Below are 17905 nucleotides of genomic sequence, written 5' to 3' on the forward strand. Positions count from 1 at the left end.
TTTAGGTTAGGTGCTTAACAGATACTGGATTTCAGCATCTGAGGCAAGGATATGACATCAAACTTCCATTGAAAATGATGAAAATTCAGTTCTTCAGCCGCCACAGACATTTGCCCAATACTAGCAAAAGCAGTGGTGTCACAACAAAATTCAAATTTAAGCAGGTACAAAGCAAAAAAATCCCTGCTACAGATTTCACTCTAAGCAGCCTGTCGCACTGTGCTCCTCCCATGACAACTGCCAAGTAGACCTTCATTATTAAATCGACAAGCACAATATGAAAAAAAAAAAAGAAACCAAGTTCTCACTAATAATACACAGTCTGCAGTGGCCAGTTCATTCAGCAGATAGGGCTTTGCGAAATTACAAAATACACTTTCTGTTCTCAGTTGTATAGATCTTCCAAGACCACAAAGACAACGAAATGACCACGTTCCTTTTCCTGAAGGTCTGAACACGATTTTCATGTCTACTGTTGAGCTCAGAAAATACATATTTTGTATTTTACAGTATGAACTCAGGGATTCATTTGAAGCATATATGATTTAAATAAAATAAATACAGTTCCAATGAAATCCTAGTCCTTAAAGAAAAGTTTCCAAAATACTTTAATGAAAAAAAGCAATTTGCATCTTTCTAGCACTAAATTATAGATCAGTTTGATCATGAGTGTTTTAGAAATTAAAATCATTCAAGTTGTGTTTCAAGTCATGAATAGAAGGCTGCCTTCCACTGGTCACCACATCCACTGTAACAGACAAAAGCTGCCTTATAAAGTTGACAATATAATCCCCATTTACAAAAAAAGCTTTTGTTTAGCTACTGAATAAGAACTCATTGAGATGCTAATCATATATTGCATTGTGATTTCTGAAAAGCACTAAAAGGCATATTGTTTCAAAAGGCTGAAACATGGCTGATCAAAAAAACGTACCAAATTAAAGCAAAGACAACTTCTTCCTCTAGCCTCTCCTGAGTTAGAAATTGAGTGTTTTTGTTGCTTTTTCCCTGTTTAAGAACACTAGTAGTTTGACTCTATTTCACAAGAGTTTGCTTTATATTAGAGCAGTAAGAAAAGATTTGCATGGTTGTTTTTATTTTTAAAGCTACTGTAAAAGCTTAGCTTTTTTTTAGTTGTTGGGAGTTTTTTTGGAGCTGCAGTTCAATGCAAAAATAGCTCTCATGAAAGGCAAAAAAATTTTAACCTCAAAAGCACTATTCAGAAAGTGACAGAAGCAGTTGTGTACTTCAGATATTTCAGACCACAGACATCCTAGAGGCATCTAACATACCAATGAAAAAAGTTAAACTAGACAATCAGAACGCATGCACGACGGGCTCCAAGTCGACATCACCCGACAGGAGTGGCACGTTTTCAAACAGTGCTGCTCAGACTTCGCTCCAGGGTGGGATATTTTCAACCCTGCTGAGCAAAAGCAGCAATGTTCACTCACTTGGGGATTTGGAAGCCATACTGTACTGTTGCTTTAATGTGGCTCTCTGGAATAGATTTAGACAATCCTCTCTGATAATCTGATTGTTTCTACCTGATGGTTTTGATGCACTAGATTCAAGAGGAAAAACTGTGTAAACCAACATACCATCACCTGAGTAATTTAAAAAACTCCGTATCCTGCTCCCGTTCACTTTAATAAGACATTGATATGAACCAATTTCATCATTATTTTTTTCCAGCTCTCAAGCAATCCATTTACTCCTCCAACACAGGCAACTTCTACTAAACAGCAATACTAACTTGATTTTATGAAAAAAAAAAAAATAATTATTTATCTGCTCCTTTAAGGTACAGTTCTATTTCTGTCATTACTTGATAACAGCAAAGAGACTATTTTTAGTCACCCACTATTTACAGCATAAGGAACTGGGACACAAAACTATCTTCTTGCTTGTCTTACCCCTTCGAAACTGGGCAAATCATTAAACTGCTTTACGTCCCCTTTACTTCCCTCCTTCCCCTCTTTTCTACAACAGGGTTAATAAAACCTTTTGTAAAGCAGACAGTGACTTATTTACAGCAAGTGCTACATAAGTGGTAACTTTATTCCCAGCACCAAACAGTGAATTGAACTGTTCTGTGAGACCTAAAAAGATTTTAGAAGTACGCACATATTATTCACAGAACTGCTGTTGAAAAGACCTATCTTACGGTTTCACACCACGCTTTTGTAATTTTTTTTATTACTTTTCCCCACTACTCTTCTGCTCCAGCAGCAAACCCTGTAACATTCCAAGAGCAGCTAGCCAGGCACACTGCCTTCTCAGACTTCCACCTGCAATGGGCTGTAGAGCTGAGAATTAAACACATGCTGCAACTTCTCCAAGAATCAAAAGCAGTACATGGAAGACTATGCTATGAAGTTAACGTTATTCTCAGATACGGGTCTTGTAAGTACCAGGAAGATACACATTTAGTCAGTCAGAAGTAGCTCACAATGTACATAATATTCAATAACTGCATTCATTCAGAAACTCTTTAAAATTATGCAACTTCTATTTGATTTTGGGTTAGTAATCATATTTACAGAATGGGGTAACAGGAAGGACAAACCTATCTGCTAGCTCACAGCAATTTTAACATAAAGACAGCACACATAGTGCCACTGAATGTAAAATACAGCTGTATTCCAGAAGCTTTATTCAATTAGAAAAAACAAACAAAATTTGTTGAGTTTTTAGCAGAGAAAGCTCATTTCTCTTCACTGCATTCATTCAAGCAAGTGACCAGAGAATGATGCAATAACCCTGTGTTTTTCACCAGCTTACAGCTCAGAGAAAATGACAATACATAAAGCCAAATCACAACCAGAGATGATCTTCATCTGTCTTCCTATTTTTGACATTTATTTTCGCAATACAGTTTCATTATGATGTACTTAGAAAATGATTTACACATACATCATCATGAAAATGGTTCAAGTAATTTCTAGGGATCTAACCCAAGATTCTCCACCTAATTGCAAAAGAGATTTCAAACTCAAGTCTTCTAGGAATTGCACAATGGCCTGACGGAACAAGTTTTTAAATGAAGTTATAGTTTAAATCTATTTTTAAGCAAGACTGAAGTCCCACATAAAGTTCGCTTGCAACACAAAATTTGCTAGCTTCAATAACCAAAAGGTAGCCCTCAGGTGACTCTGCCAATGTCTGCTTGGAAGGACTGAAACTCAGAATCACCACTGCACTATTTTTGGGGTTCGGCATAAAGTTACTTGAGCATAAAATAAAACTGATTTCTATTACAACTGAAGACTGTTCATACATAAAAAGACAGGCAGAGTGCAGAACTTTGATGCATCAGTTCTGAAGATACAGAAGTATTCCATGGTACTCTCTCATCCTCCTGGGCATTTACAACTACAGCTTCTAAGGCTATACTCTTCAAATTCAAGTAATATGAATTCTCTGGATGTTTCCATCAGCTACTGTGTAAAACGGGACATACTGGGCGCCACCACATATTCCAAAGAGGTCTCTGAAGGCATCTGTGACCTATGCATGCAGGGGAAGCTTTAACTTCCCACAAGTACCATCTTCACTAGATGTCAGTAAACACCTAGTGACTTGAACTTTTTATTTTCCAAATCACAGGGAAGAACAATCAGTACAGAGCACTTTAGGAACGCATTTTTCAAAAGAAACTTGTATCCACTGAGCATAAAATACACTGCTTATACACTTGAGCCCGACTGCCAAGGGTTTCTTAAAATGGCAGAATAAGGAAGACTCGCTTTGGTTTGCCATAGATCTCTTTCACACCATAACTGTATATGAACCACTTCAGGTTAACATAATTCACAGTGTCATATCCAAGCCAAAGCCTCATTTGATGCTTACAAATGGCTTACAGATTTTGACATTTAATAAAAAAAAATATATTTCATCCATAGCACAGAATGGAAGTACTCACTGATATCATCTTCATGATAAATTACAGAGTGGAACGGTAGAGTTTTGTCCTTAATATATCTTTCTGCTGGCTCAATATAAAAGGTCCCACTGTGAGTTTGGATGAATCCTTCAAATTTTCCATCAATAACAGACCCATGGGTAAGACTTCCCTGCTCACCTGTTGAAAGAAAAAGTGCATTAGATTTTTTTATACCTTTTTAAAAGCTTTCAGTCCTGTGCAAACTTCAAGCATACACATTACCCAAGCTGTTAAGCAGATAATGCTAAAGTATGATACTTGCATTAATTATCCTAATTGTGCACCAGTTCCCAAATGGAAATAACCTATATGAATTATACGGTAATAAGATTCTGGGTAACAGCAGCAAGACATCCTTGCAGAAAGGTTGTGTCTGAATTTTTAGAGCACACTATTCAACATTAAGACATACAGTTATCCCAAAATCATAGTTAGTAAGCCCAATAGCTTCCTAATCAGGTGCGTAAATTACATGTTTAAAAAGCATGAGTAACTCAACTCTGTAGTTTAAAGCTGTCACATATACAGCATTAATCCTATATACAAGTTCTGTCCTTATACATATTATAATATATACATTATTAAGAAAAAAACCCAAACCCATAAACTAAACTTGGAAAGCTTTCAAGGAAAGATTTCCCTATATTCAAGACACTCATTTTTTCTTCAAGCATAAGCCTCTTAGAACTGTAGCTAGGTTTAAATGTGGAATGGAGTAAATTTGTGTTTGGAACAGTCACGATCTGGAAAAGCACAACTATCCAAGTTAGTAAACAGCAGTAAGGAAAAAACCAAAACCTTTTCTGAAATATTTGCACAAAGTAAGAAAAAACACAACAAAAGACACCCCACCCTCACACCCCTTGTAAGTCCTCTGACCCACCTAAGCCAACTGGCAGATTGGTCTACCTACATGCATATAAAGTGCTGAGAATAGTTCACACTTTAAAACTGTCACTTCAAGACTGTAGGACATTACCAACAGAGTTAGATTCCTTTCAGAACCAGACTGTATAAAAAGAGTTAGTGTATCTTTATCCTTCTCTCTTCATGTGCTTAATTCTTTAGTTCTCCTTCCTTGTTAATCAGTTTTATCTTTTGTATTTACTGAAATTGGGTATATTACCCTTAATGATGGTAGCATTATATTCCTTAAATTCCTTTAAACTAACAGTACCTGACTTTTTGTAATGCAGCTCCTTCCTATTTTTTTTTTAAATGCATCAGACTTCTATGAAGAATATGTTCATAAACAGAGCTGAACTTCAAGTTCTATGGATATGAAAATTATTAGGTAAAATACTCATTTGTTAAGTGTGATTCACATGACAATAAAAGCAGATGGAGTTTAAATGCATGTAGATATATTATAGAATTTTAATAATGAAGATGACTTAATCATACAGATATTCATTTCCCATATGTACTATTAAAAAAGCTCCTGTTTAAGATGACTGCACTTCAGTCCATTTAAAAGGATTGTACTTACCATAAATGTGTCCAGTGTAAATATGGGAGGTATCATAATCAATTACTTGGTTTGATATTTCTACTTTAAAGTCATCACTGAAGAGAGATGTATCTCTCTTCATTCGAAGGTTGAAGTGTCTAAAGTGAATAAAAAAAGATGGTAAATTGGCTTTGAGCTGCAATTACAAGAGCACTAAGCAAAATACTTCTAACCAACACTTTCTTGCAAACAATTTGCAGACCATTAATCTACAGAAAATGTTTATACTGTACATGAATTAGACGATAGCCTAGAAGGATTTTCTTAAGCAAGATTTAGAAATTTTTTATAAAAGTAGCTAAATTTATGAGATTTAAGCCAGAAAATAGGGTTACACTTAAATGCATAAATCTAAAATACTGACTTGACTATACACTTGTTCAGAAGACACAGACATAGCTTAAGAGGAAAGGCAGCTATTTTACCTCACAGCACTGTGAAGCAGAAGAGATAAGAACAACTACCAGCTTATTTTACTTTCATCCCAACATTTAAGTAATGTAAATGAAATGTAGGTAAGCTAATTACTGTTTCAACTGAAACTCAAGAAGTAAGTTGGGCAACAACATTTAATAAGAAAAACATTTAAATTGGTTGAGTTACATGCACAATTATGTGGCCAACTCCACTCACTGAATGCTAATGATAGAGTTCACTTGTCACAGGGAAAGCTATCATCCATTTGTGCTAACACCAAAATAACCAAAACAATTAAGCACCATGGCACAAAGTAATTCAAATTTCACTACTTTTTAGTACAGCTGAAGCATATACAAAATATATCTTTAGCCTTCACTTGCACATTAAATTATATGTCACTACAGTTATAAGTATTTCAAAACAACTGTACATTAAGATGCAAAATTCAAGGTCAAAGAAAAAAAGTCATGCCTTTACCTAAAACCTGCTGAGAGCTCTAGTGATTCATGTTGACTATTCTGTAATGCAAACAGTATTTCCCAATCAAACTATTTATTATTGTTGCCACAGTGTTAATAAACCTTCAAAGCGAGTATTCTCCTCTGGTGATGTGTTAGAGATATCTAATACAAAGGTAGGAAATTCTGGGATGTGGCTGGTAAATGGGGAAGGTTAAACTTCAGCAGTTCCCTGTGACTCTTGGGCTTTGCGCCAAGCTAACCAGTGCTCGTATTATAATTTCAGTATCGATATATTTTCTGAGGGCAGATTTCCCTGTTGAAAAGGAAGAAACACCTCACTATAGATGCGCTTGGGTGCTACAGCCACTGAGGAACACAGGCCAGCTAGCAGTTAACAGTTATCCACACCCAGCTAGAAAGGCATGTTTTATGATAGATAGCTAGTTTTTATAATATCAGAGAGAAAAAGTAAGAATTTTTCTTCTTTAAGTTAGTCTCTTTACTAGCTCTGTAAAACTGTCTTTTGGTAACACAGAGGTTCATGAGGATGAGGAGATAACATGAACAAGCAACCCAGTAAAATATCACAGGACAGAATGCTACAGCGTTATGCAATTCATTTTTCTAGGGGGAAAAGAAAAAAAAAGAAAAAAAAAAGAATAAAAAAGGCTTTAAGCCACCTTGTGTGACTTTTCTGGGCAGAAGTTAGAAATGAACAGTCAGGAGCGGAGAGGAGGAAATACCAGCACTGAACAAGAATCTGAAGAAATTTATTCAAGTACTTCAAGAACTTCTACTCGTTTTGGTTATAACACACTGCTCAAGTTGTGACGCAGATTTGAACTCCATTTTAGTCTGAGCTTTCCCTGCGACTGAGCTCTCTAGAGTTACTGAAGATGGATCAGACTCTCTTCAAGTGCATCTGAACTAAGTTACATGACAAGAGATCCTGGATCCTTTAGAATAGCTCTCCTCCCTTCTTTATATTCTTTCTGAATATTTAAAAGGACTTCTTACCATAAGAAGTCTCCAACTGAGTCTGTGATGAACGGAAGTATCTACTAACCCCAGCAAGAGCACCTACTATACCTAAAATTACTTTTTCCTGGTGAAAAAAAGTAGGCTTTCTGAAAAAAAACCCCACACCACAATCTATACAACACTTTTCTCACAGAAGTGCAAAAAAGTTACTTCAAAATTAATTTTTCCTGGTTGTATTCACATAAGTTTCACATAAAATTGAGGAGCAATTATTATCTCTAACACTCAATTGCATCAGCAATTTCTTTATTATTTATTTTATTAGACAATGCAAGACTTCTAGCCACCATATATGTCAGTGGAGTGGGGGATAAAGACATTACCTCAGAGTTAAATGAATAATTTAGCAAGTTTAGCCTAAAAAACTACCAAGTAGATAGATGAACTAGCCCTAGGCCTCAATCGTGAAGCTATCCAGGGTACCCTTTCCTCAACTGCCAAGGCATCTACATTCTCATCCTTACAAATTAACGTGACATTCAGCATTGTGCTTCTGGACTATCACTGCTGACTATTGCCTGATCGCCATTTCGAGTGGGTTTGGTGTTTTGCCTGGGCATCCTGCACCACGGAACGGTGCTTTTGGAGGCACAAGGGGAAGCTCAGCAGAGTCTACTGAAGCTGGGAATGGGTATTCCTTCTGGGAAGGATAGCCCTCCATCAATATCACCCTATCTGTCACTTCAAAATGGACTGTTAGAAGTTATACGTACAAGATAAAGTTTCACTACTGTTAAAATTAAGAAGCCTGTATTTATTCTCCTTTCGTTTTCCCCCCTTCTTTCTTTCTTCACTGGTACATAACTTAAGAGTGTAAATTCTAACCCATGCTGTCACTTATTTATTAAGAAAACCAACTCTATTTGCAGGATTAAATAACTATTTCAAATACAAAACAACACAGTTGTTTTTCACAATAACAATTCTCTGATCATTTGATTTATTTTGGTTAAACTATTAGATAACCTGATCGTGTCTCGGCTATTTTTAGACAGGTCTTTTCTTGGTCATTCAAACATGCTCAATGGGAACAGGATTATCTGTCTGGACCGTTCACCCTTTTAACAACAAGAAATGAAGTGACAAGTCTTCCTTCAGTTCTCCCCCACCAAAAAAAGGGAGGGAGAAAGAGGCAACTTGCAGGGGGTGAAGGGGTGGTGGAGAACAGGCATCTATTTGTCTCCTCTTCCAAGAACTCACAACTTTCACAAATCACCAAACTTTAAACAATGGTAAACATAAACCCCCATGTATTACATGAAACCTACAGCAGACAAACTAAATTCCATTTTTATTGTTACACAGAGACATGTGAATGTACTACTAACAAATGTCAATGACATCAGCTGCCCTGAAAAGATGCCAGCGTGTAGGTGGGGAGACTCCAAATTGTAATGACTGAATCAAACAAATGGATAGTTGGCAGTGACCCCCTAGAAAACCCAGCTCAACACCTTAACTTCTCAGCGAGAAACTTTCAGAGACCCTACAAAATCCATTCCAGTATTTCACCCAGTGTAAAAGTTCCCCTAAAATTTACTCTAGATTTCTTTAAGGCTAGTATTTCTCCCCCTTTCTGGAAAGGAATATAAGCTAGTCGCTATCCTTCTCAAGAGAATGCATCTTAGTTTCCTTTCCTGGCTTAAATCCAGTAACTTCATCAATTCTTTGGAGGACTGAAGAGTCCAGAGAAGTTCAAAAAATTTGTCTGTATCATTTCTGAATATGTTTTCTAAAACTAGCCATAATGGAAGAAATACGAAGCCTCAAGTAAGCCTTTTGGTAATTACAATTTTTATAGCATGCATTGAATTCTCTGTGCCAGCACCTCTGTCAGTATAAACTAAGCTATTCCCTGGCCTAGCTACACACCAGGCAGAAGATTAACTATTTCCAGAAAAATAATGCTGCTTTATTTAGACACTTTCTACCTTGCTTAAGACATTTCCCAGCAGTAGTGGTCTCTAGAACAGAATCAAATCAATTAAGACTACATTTTGACCTCACTTCTATGTTTCTGTCTTACATGTATCTGAAAACTGATACATTAACAGGCTGTTACTTGGTGACTGCATGGTTGCTTGTATGGTTGAAGACTGTATTTTTGGTAAAACTGTTTATATTTTTATATAATCTGCTTTGATAATAAACTACATCTTACTCGTTAATGGCAGTACCCTAAAGACTATCAAGAGGTACATTTTTATTTCACTTTAGCTTACCTCAGGGGAGACTATGTCAGATTTGCAAGTATGTAACATAGCAACTAAGTGATAATTAAAGAAAAAAAATATAGTTGAGAGCACCACACTTTGCTAAAAGCCAATACCTTCCCATGGGGTTGAGTTGCGTCAATCCTATGCTCTAATCACAGAGCAAATACTTAAAAAAACAAAAACAAAAACCCCAAAAGCTGTGTGTCTATACTGACAGTACTTGGTAAAATGAACATAAAGGTATACATGTAAGAGTTAATGCTTGATCTATTAATCCATTTCTTTTCAGTATGAATTAGCTTCTAAGATCAGTGATTTTGCCATGATTGAATGTCCAGTGTATTGGGACACTGAGAGCAGTCTGCCGACTTTTCCAAAGCTGGCAGAAAAGGCCACTACCAGTGGTATGCAAAAGGGCACTTGGTGCTTTCCCTTTCCTGCCTTCACTCAGTCAAACTGCCGTAACCAGTGCCAGGCTAAGCAGGCAGGATCACTCTCTGACCAGGGAGATAGTTTTAAGGAGGGGGAAAAAAAAAAAAAAAAAAAAAAAAAAGGACAAAAGAAAAAGAAGGAGATGGAGGAGTTATCCCACAGCTGGAAGAAGTGGCTGGGAAAAGGAAACAGAAGGTGATGGGATGGCAGCAGTATGGGATGTGACTCCAGGACAAGGAGAGTCCGTTTAGGTTCATACTCTTCTTGGTAGGAACCAGAAAAATCATTTGTCGCTGTGCGTCCATGAGTCTCCCCACAAGTCAGGATCTAGACGATACTACTCTGCTTGAGATGCAAGCAGATAGATGTCTTTCATCCTTACTTTTACCATTTAAGAAGTCAAAGTCTCTTTGAAAAATGGAAGGGGAGAATAATTTGGGCCCTTCTTTCTAACTGCTTCCACACAAGGCATCCCAAAATTTAAACTTTGTTCCCACAGACCATCAGACTCATTCCAACCCTGAACTATATTGAATAGAAGACAGTTTAACTCACAAGCCAGGTCTACAGAACCATCACACTTACGAACATACTTTTTATTAAAAAAACCAAACACACCACTATTTTCACTTACTATTAAACTCACACAACATATTCCATCATCATTTAACTGACAATTCCCCATGGTCCTGCTATTGACACTAAAGAAAACACATCTTTGAAACAGCACGTGGTAGGGTCTCCATGTTTATAATTCTTTCTATTACGCACCTAGATGCAGATAGAGGGCATCATCCTCTAGTAAGTCTTTATCTAAAACCCTATCTCTACAGCATTGCAATGCTCAGCAATTCCAGCTAGAATGCTTGCAGCTTATGTTTATTTCCCATCAATACCTCTAGGATGGCACCTGCAATTGTTAAGATTTCTTTCCTGACCTTCAGAAGTCAGACTTGCTAAGCTTGTTATTCTAGAAGTACACAGCTAAGGATGTAGCCTTCATCCTAAGCAATTTGCCACTGATTATTTTTGATACACATACCTGCAAACACTTAAGCTAGCTCAGATAACAGAAACCATCCAAGCAGGGTTTACAAGTAGCTACACATCAGCTCTAAGAAAGTTAAGTATCTCTCTGTCCTGAAGAGTACAGTATACAGATTTTAAGAGCTAAATAGTCTTTACCCAGGGTTGATTTTTTTTTTCCCCTCTTTCAGTAAAACTTCTTTGGGAAGTGCAGATTCTGTCACTTGTTCTCCTGCTTATCCAAAACAACCCTTCAGTTTGTATTTACATAAAGTTGATTATTTACATGCAGTGCCATGTTTTATCAATTCAAAAACATGAGATCAAAAAGAGAAAACATGTTAAGGATGCGCTAGAATAAAATCACAAGGCATGAAAGTTACTACATAAACTCAAACTAAGAAACTAGTTTAGAAAGAAGCTTTCTTACTGAAACAAAGACATACAAAGAAATCTGCCAGCTGATAACATGAGCTCATATGAAGCACATAGCCTAAGTACTTTCATTTACGTCTACGGCTTTTCATTTTAAGAACATGGCTTTTTGAGAACATTTTTACATACAGGAAAAAAAAAGGTTACATGCAGTACTAATAGCAGCAGTGAGACCGATGCAGTGTTTTTACAGCTGTTCATTGATCAAACACTACTCTGAGCACTTGGACATCATCAGGCAAAACAACCTCAAGCGGAAGCTCACCTCACAGCATCTTCCTGACTCCTGACATCCACCATCACTTTGGAAAGCACTGACAGGCACTTTAGCTGTCAAATTATTTGAAGCAATAATGACTAAATCTTTGTGCCCACTGGACTTGCCACATTAGGCACATACAAACTGTTAGCCTTTTTATATAGAACCACAAAGACAAAATTTCTTCTCCCTTTCCCTCCCCATACAAACCCATGAAGGATAGGATAATAAGATTTTTCTGAACTGCCTTCCCCTCCAAAAACTACCTATTATTATAGTTATTAAGTTACAGAGCAGAGGTGAATGCACACTCTTTTGAATACACAGGGGGATGGTATGTACCTGTACTGACACAGAACAGTCAGCAAGAATGTTGTGGTGAATAAGAAAACAAGATAAGGAAAATGTCCAATAACCACCAGGGATCACTACAAATGACCAATATCACCGATTTTTAGCACAGTAGAAGCAAAGCTTGTGTTTTATCATTAGTTAGAACGTATTCAAGTTTCTGACTATCATAACCCAAACCTCTACAAGCATTCATGCAGACTGATCTGAAGATATAACTGTCCATTACATTTTGGAACACAGTAGAAGAAAGTTACGTACTTTCCAGTCCAGATGAACTGTGTAAGGTGGTAGAGGCTGAGGAATCGGCCATTCCAGTTGCACCGGCATAATCATCTAATAGTCACATAATTTTGACCCTATATTGAGCTAGGTTTTAAGATTTGAATATGTTGGACTAAAAGAATCTGGACTTAGCAGCTGTGACTTGTAAGCCCAAATTAAAGCATAGAAAAGTGTTTTTATCAGCAAAGCCGGTATTTTTATATATCTCAGGTTTTATAGAACAACCTACCAATATTCAACAAATTAATGCTTTAATATTCACAAGCATAAACATATGAAAGGTCTTTTTATTTGTATGTGTTACAAAGAAGTGACATTGCAAGCATTTCCTGTAATAGTTTTCCTATTATAGGATCATATATAGTCCATAAATTCCAACAAACATGTCTGATCTTAACTTACAGTATTTTTTAAAAATAAAATTTTAGATAGAAAACTAAGGAAAACTGTAGCTAGATGGCAAAATATCTGAAAAAGTCTCAATGCATCTTTAATTTAGTAACAGGTAGTTGTTACCATGTGTTTAAGCACCACTTGAAAATGCAGCTGTTCACTCAAGTCACATAGGTAACCTTCAGAAGGGAGAGTCAGCAACTAAAAACGGGAAAGTGGAAGTGGGTATGGATGGGTGATTAACAGGGCAAACTAAGAAAAAATTAGAAAGCATATGTTATTATGAATGCATTAAGTTGACTGAGTGTGCAGTTAAACACTACACAGATGCAGTTACTGTTTTCTGAATGAAACAATGTCTCAGGAATTCACAGCTATGTCATTAGGTAAAAAGATATAGTTCAAAGAACATCAGATTTCAGGCAAGTTTTTCAAGCTCATTTTCAACCATTTGTGACCAGCCACCAGCGGGACATAACTCCATCCACCACCACTCCTGAGGCTCAGCCACTCAGCCAGCTGTTAGCCCAGCATAAAGCACACACTTGTCCAAGCCATGAGCAGCCAGTTTCTCCAGGAGATGCTGTGGGAGATGGTGTCCAAGGCTTTGCTAAGGTCCAGGCAGACACCAGCCACAGCTTTTCCCTCAGCCACTAGGTGGGTCATCCTGTCGTAGAAGGACATCAAGTTCATCAAGCAGGACCTGCCTTTCATAAGCCCATGCTGGCTGGGCCCGAGCCCCTGGCTGTCCTGCACATGCCATGTGACAGTGCTCAGGAAGATCTGCTCTGTAACCTTCCCCAGCACCGCGGTCGGGCTGATGGGCCTGTAGTTCCCCAGATCCTCCTTCCTGCCCTTCTTGTAGATGGGCGTCACATTGGCTGATCTCCCATCTTCTGGGACCTCCCCAGTCAGCTGGGACTCCTGATAGATGATGGAGAGTGGCTTGGCGAGCTCCTCCAATGGCTCCCTCTGTGCCCTGCGTGGATCCCACCTGGCCCCATAGACTTGTGCGTGTCCAAGTGGAGCAGCAGGTCACTGACCGTTTCCTCCTGGGCTGTGGGGACTTCATTCTGCTCCTCCTCATCCCTGTCTTCCAGCTCAGGAGGCTGGGTACCCAGAGGGTAACTGGTCTTACTATTAAAGACTGAGGCAAAAAAAGTATTAAGTACCACAGCCTTTTCCTCAGCTTTTGTGGCAATTCCCACACCCCACCCCACCCTGTATCCAGTAAAGGATGCAGATTATCCTTGGCCCTCCTTTTGTTTCTAATGTATCTGTAAAAACATTTTTTGTTATCTTTTACAGCAGTGGCCAGCCTGAGCTCTAGCTGGGTTTTCGCCTCTCTAATCTTCTCCCTGCATAACCTTGTGACATCCTTATAGTCCTCCAGAGTTGCCTGCCCCTTCCTTCCAAAGGTGGTAAACCCTCCTTGCCCCCCCGACCCCACCTCAAGTTCCAGCCAAAGCTCTCTGTTCAGCCAGGCCAGTCTTTTCCCCCACCAGCTCATCTTTTGGACTGTAGGGACTGCCTGCTCCTGCACCTTTAAGACCTTCTTGAAGAATGCCCAGCCTTCCTGGACCCCTTGGTCCTTCAGGGCTGTCTCCCAAGGGACTCTGTCAACCAGGCTCCTAAAGAAGCCAAAGTCAGCCCTCAAGTCCAAGGTAGCCGTTCTGCTGACCTCCCTCCTTAATTCTCCAAGAATCTAAAACTCTATCATCTCCTGATCGCTACGCCCAAGATACCCTCCAGCCACCACACCACCCACCCACCCTTCCCATTAACACTGTGCACTCATTATCTTTGTATGAACCTTTCCTGGACTCCAAGGGCACCTTAAATTAACTATATAAACTGGAAGGTGGAAGAGTTACAATACATAACCAGGGTTGTTTTAAAACATCATATTCTTTCCAATTTGAAGCATTTGAGAAATAAGAACATTTTGTACCACTGGTGAAGCAATAATGTCAACTTATCTAAACTACAGTTTCTGATTCTAAAGAATTAATATATACCTACAGCTTACATTCAGCAATTTTAACTGCCCTGTTAAGCTGGAGTTTCAGCACTGAACAGTAGGCTGGTTTGGTTTAGCTCATCACATCTGCTGTCACAAGTTGTATTTTAAATTACCCAACTATAAAAGTTTGGAAAAAATTCTGTCCTTAACAGTACTGTGTAGCATCTAACTTTCAGATGAGGGTTAAATATTCATGCAGGGTTTCTCAGTGGTGGCATGTTATACACCCATTTGTAGAACTACTGAGTCTGGTGTGAAAAAAAGGTAGCTTTGAGTTTAATTGCATCATTACAGTATCTATTTCATTATTAAACTGCTATTAGCCCATGGTTAAATGGTCACATTAACTTGGTATAAATATATAATATTTATTTTCATTTTTTCCTTTTTTAACAAAAGGGTACTATGAAACACAGTTCTTAAATCCAAACAGTCTACTGCGAAGAACAGATGCTACCTACACACTCATTAAATACTTGTAGCTGCCAGCAGTTTTGTGGACAATGCAACTAAGTTTGATGAATGCTAATCTGGCATATGTCAGCAACTGCCACGGAAAAGGCCAGTACTGCATCTTCCCTCTCACCACTTCTGCGTATTTCTGCACCCCTTCTTCCTACAACTAGTTTGCTTATATACTGAACTGAATGACTTACTAATCTGGCTGAACAATAACTAGCCAAATCACTCTCCCATCTTGACTGGCCACATGACCAACAGGTGCTTCCTCTGGCCCAAATGGAAAGATTAAGTTTATCAAGTACAAACTGGCACCAGAGATACAGCACAAGAACTGTTGTGGGCCAGCTAGCTTCATTTGCAGTTTCCAGCAACAAACAGAAAGCAGTAAATATTAGGACAGCTTTTCCATTGTTTCCTGGCTACAGAAGACAGCTGTTCCAGCAGAAGCCAACTCAAAATTGAAGATTATCATTTCAGTACTCTTAAGTAGCAGTTTTTTAGTATCTTCATTAAGTTAAGGAGATGCAAGTCAGAAAGCTGTGTGCCAAGAAACCACCACACCTGGACAAGGTCTTAACTAACCATTTGATGTAAGGCCATTCAAAAACTCAGGTTTAAATTTTCAGTGTCTCAAACCTCATGCTGAATGAATGCCTTTAAGTTTCATCACTTGGTATTTAAATGAAGCAGCACTTTAAAAGCCCATAGGCTAAATCTAAATGGTTTAAGTATTCTGCAAAAGCTTTGTTTCCTACCTTAGCAGAAAGTAATTAGAATATTTGATAGAAAGATTTTAATATTGTCATTCTTGGTGATGACATACATCAGTTATGTTCACAATAAACTAGCTACAATTACAAAAAGGCAACCCCATTTATATGGTTTTTCAAACTCCTACACACCTTCAAAACTACTAAATAGACTGTATGAAGTAAAACACAATTTACTTTATCCTTCCTAATTTATATTTAAAGATAAATGAAAATATTTTGTAATCAGAGATTTAGACCAATTAGCAGGAATGTGTGGACTAAATTTATAGCCTGCCAACCCCCTCCTTGGCAGGAAGCATTACACGTGTCACAGGAAACTACCAAAATCCTAAATTATGGACTGGTTTGACCTTATAGTAAGTTTCCATTCAGCCTCCTCAGTTAATGATGGATTTGTGCCTCAGAGCATAGGGATTTAGAATCAATTCCACATATAAACACCAACACTTTCCTTCATGAGTAATAGTAGCTGCTATCAAAATCTTTATAAACCTGTTTGTCTGAGGTCTGGTGTGACTAAGATCCACAAAGTAAGGGAGGAAATCTTTTTTAGACCTCATTATCGTAGGTACAGTTAACATTTTTATATGATAAGGATTTTCAGCCCACCTTATTAACACAGATAAAACGCACAGGCTAAACTAAGAGCTCTATTTTACAGAAGAGTATTATGGGATCTTTACCAATGACAAGATAAACCTGCTCAAGTGGACTGAAATGTGGACCGCTCCCAGAAAGAATGGTCTCATCCTCCCTCTGTCACCCCTTCAAGTCATACTGGTTTTGGGGGGTTTTTTTGCCAAGTAATTTTCAGCTGGATCAGTTCCCAGATCCTATTCCTTGCATGCTTTTAAGACTACCAGAGCTAGCACAAAGATGATCTGGGAATGCAGTCAGGCCCGCTCCTCTCTGCGGTAGTACACACTCTGGTAAACCTAAATTTACCACCAGCCTGCAGCTAAAGAGTAGCAGCATTGGACTGAAACTAAACTTCACTGTCTTGCAACCTTGCTGGAGATTTAAAAGTAGAGAGGTTTACAATTAGAGGAGGATCTGAAACATTCTACTCTGCAGTCTTGTTTATTCAACTAATTTAGTAACAAGGACTTGAGATTGCTTGTGGAGCTACAGCAGAGACAGCAGCAATATGACTCTTCCATAACTAATAAAATTCCCCGGACTAAAAACCACACCCAAGAAGTGTAGTTTTAAGGACAGGATTTCAAATTCAGGATTTGGGTTGCAGTTCTACAGCAGTTACAAATACAATCCTAATGCTAACCTTTTGGGAGCATGCACTGACATTTCGGTCATTACGGCACACACCTCCAATAGCAACACTGCATTCCCTACAGAAATTAGAAGCTGGCACAAAAGCAGAACACTTACTCATAAAATAACATCCCAAACACATATTCAGAAGATCCGGGTTTACCTTTGCTCTGTCAAACTTCCTATGTTTCTACATATGGATAGCAATTATTTAGCAAGTTCTAATTACTTAAATTGTAACTGCAATAATTAGAAAAGCCAGGGCATTACACATTCCTAAAAATGTATTATGACAATGGTGCTGCAAAGGAGGGAGTCAAAGAAACAAAGATACAGACACAAAATATTTTAAGTTTCTTCCTGTTTCTCCCCGGTAATACAAAAAGCAGGCAATTATGAAGTATAAACAGATCTTCCCAAGTGAAATCTACAAATTATACTTCAGTTGCTCACACTAAATATCTGACATTGTACTGGATCTTACAATCACACGCTAAGTGCAAGGCAAAGCAAGTCTTGTAATAGCAATTATGTTTTCCCCATATCAAATAATTGCTGAATTCCACAACAGCACAGAAAACAGATGACACCATTACA

The 17905-nt window shown here is 38.0% G+C and overlaps 1 protein-coding gene across 1 annotated transcript in view; it reads right to left on the minus strand.

Annotated features, from left to right (window-relative positions):
* The window catches only part of ADAM10 (ADAM metallopeptidase domain 10), a 51302-nt gene that overhangs the window by 21185 nt on the left and 12212 nt on the right, over nt 1-17905 (minus strand). The window contains exons 3-4 of the mRNA XM_040600596.1: nt 5439-5557; nt 3929-4087 (exon numbers count right to left, since the gene is read on the minus strand). Of these exons, the coding sequence (XP_040456530.1) occupies nt 3929-4087; nt 5439-5557 (278 nt within the window). The remainder of the gene's footprint in view (nt 1-3928; nt 4088-5438; nt 5558-17905) is intronic.

This window comes from Falco naumanni, chromosome 7 (genome assembly GCF_017639655.2).
Source record: "Falco naumanni isolate bFalNau1 chromosome 7, bFalNau1.pat, whole genome shotgun sequence".
Classification (NCBI taxonomy): domain Eukaryota; kingdom Metazoa; phylum Chordata; class Aves; order Falconiformes; family Falconidae; genus Falco; species Falco naumanni.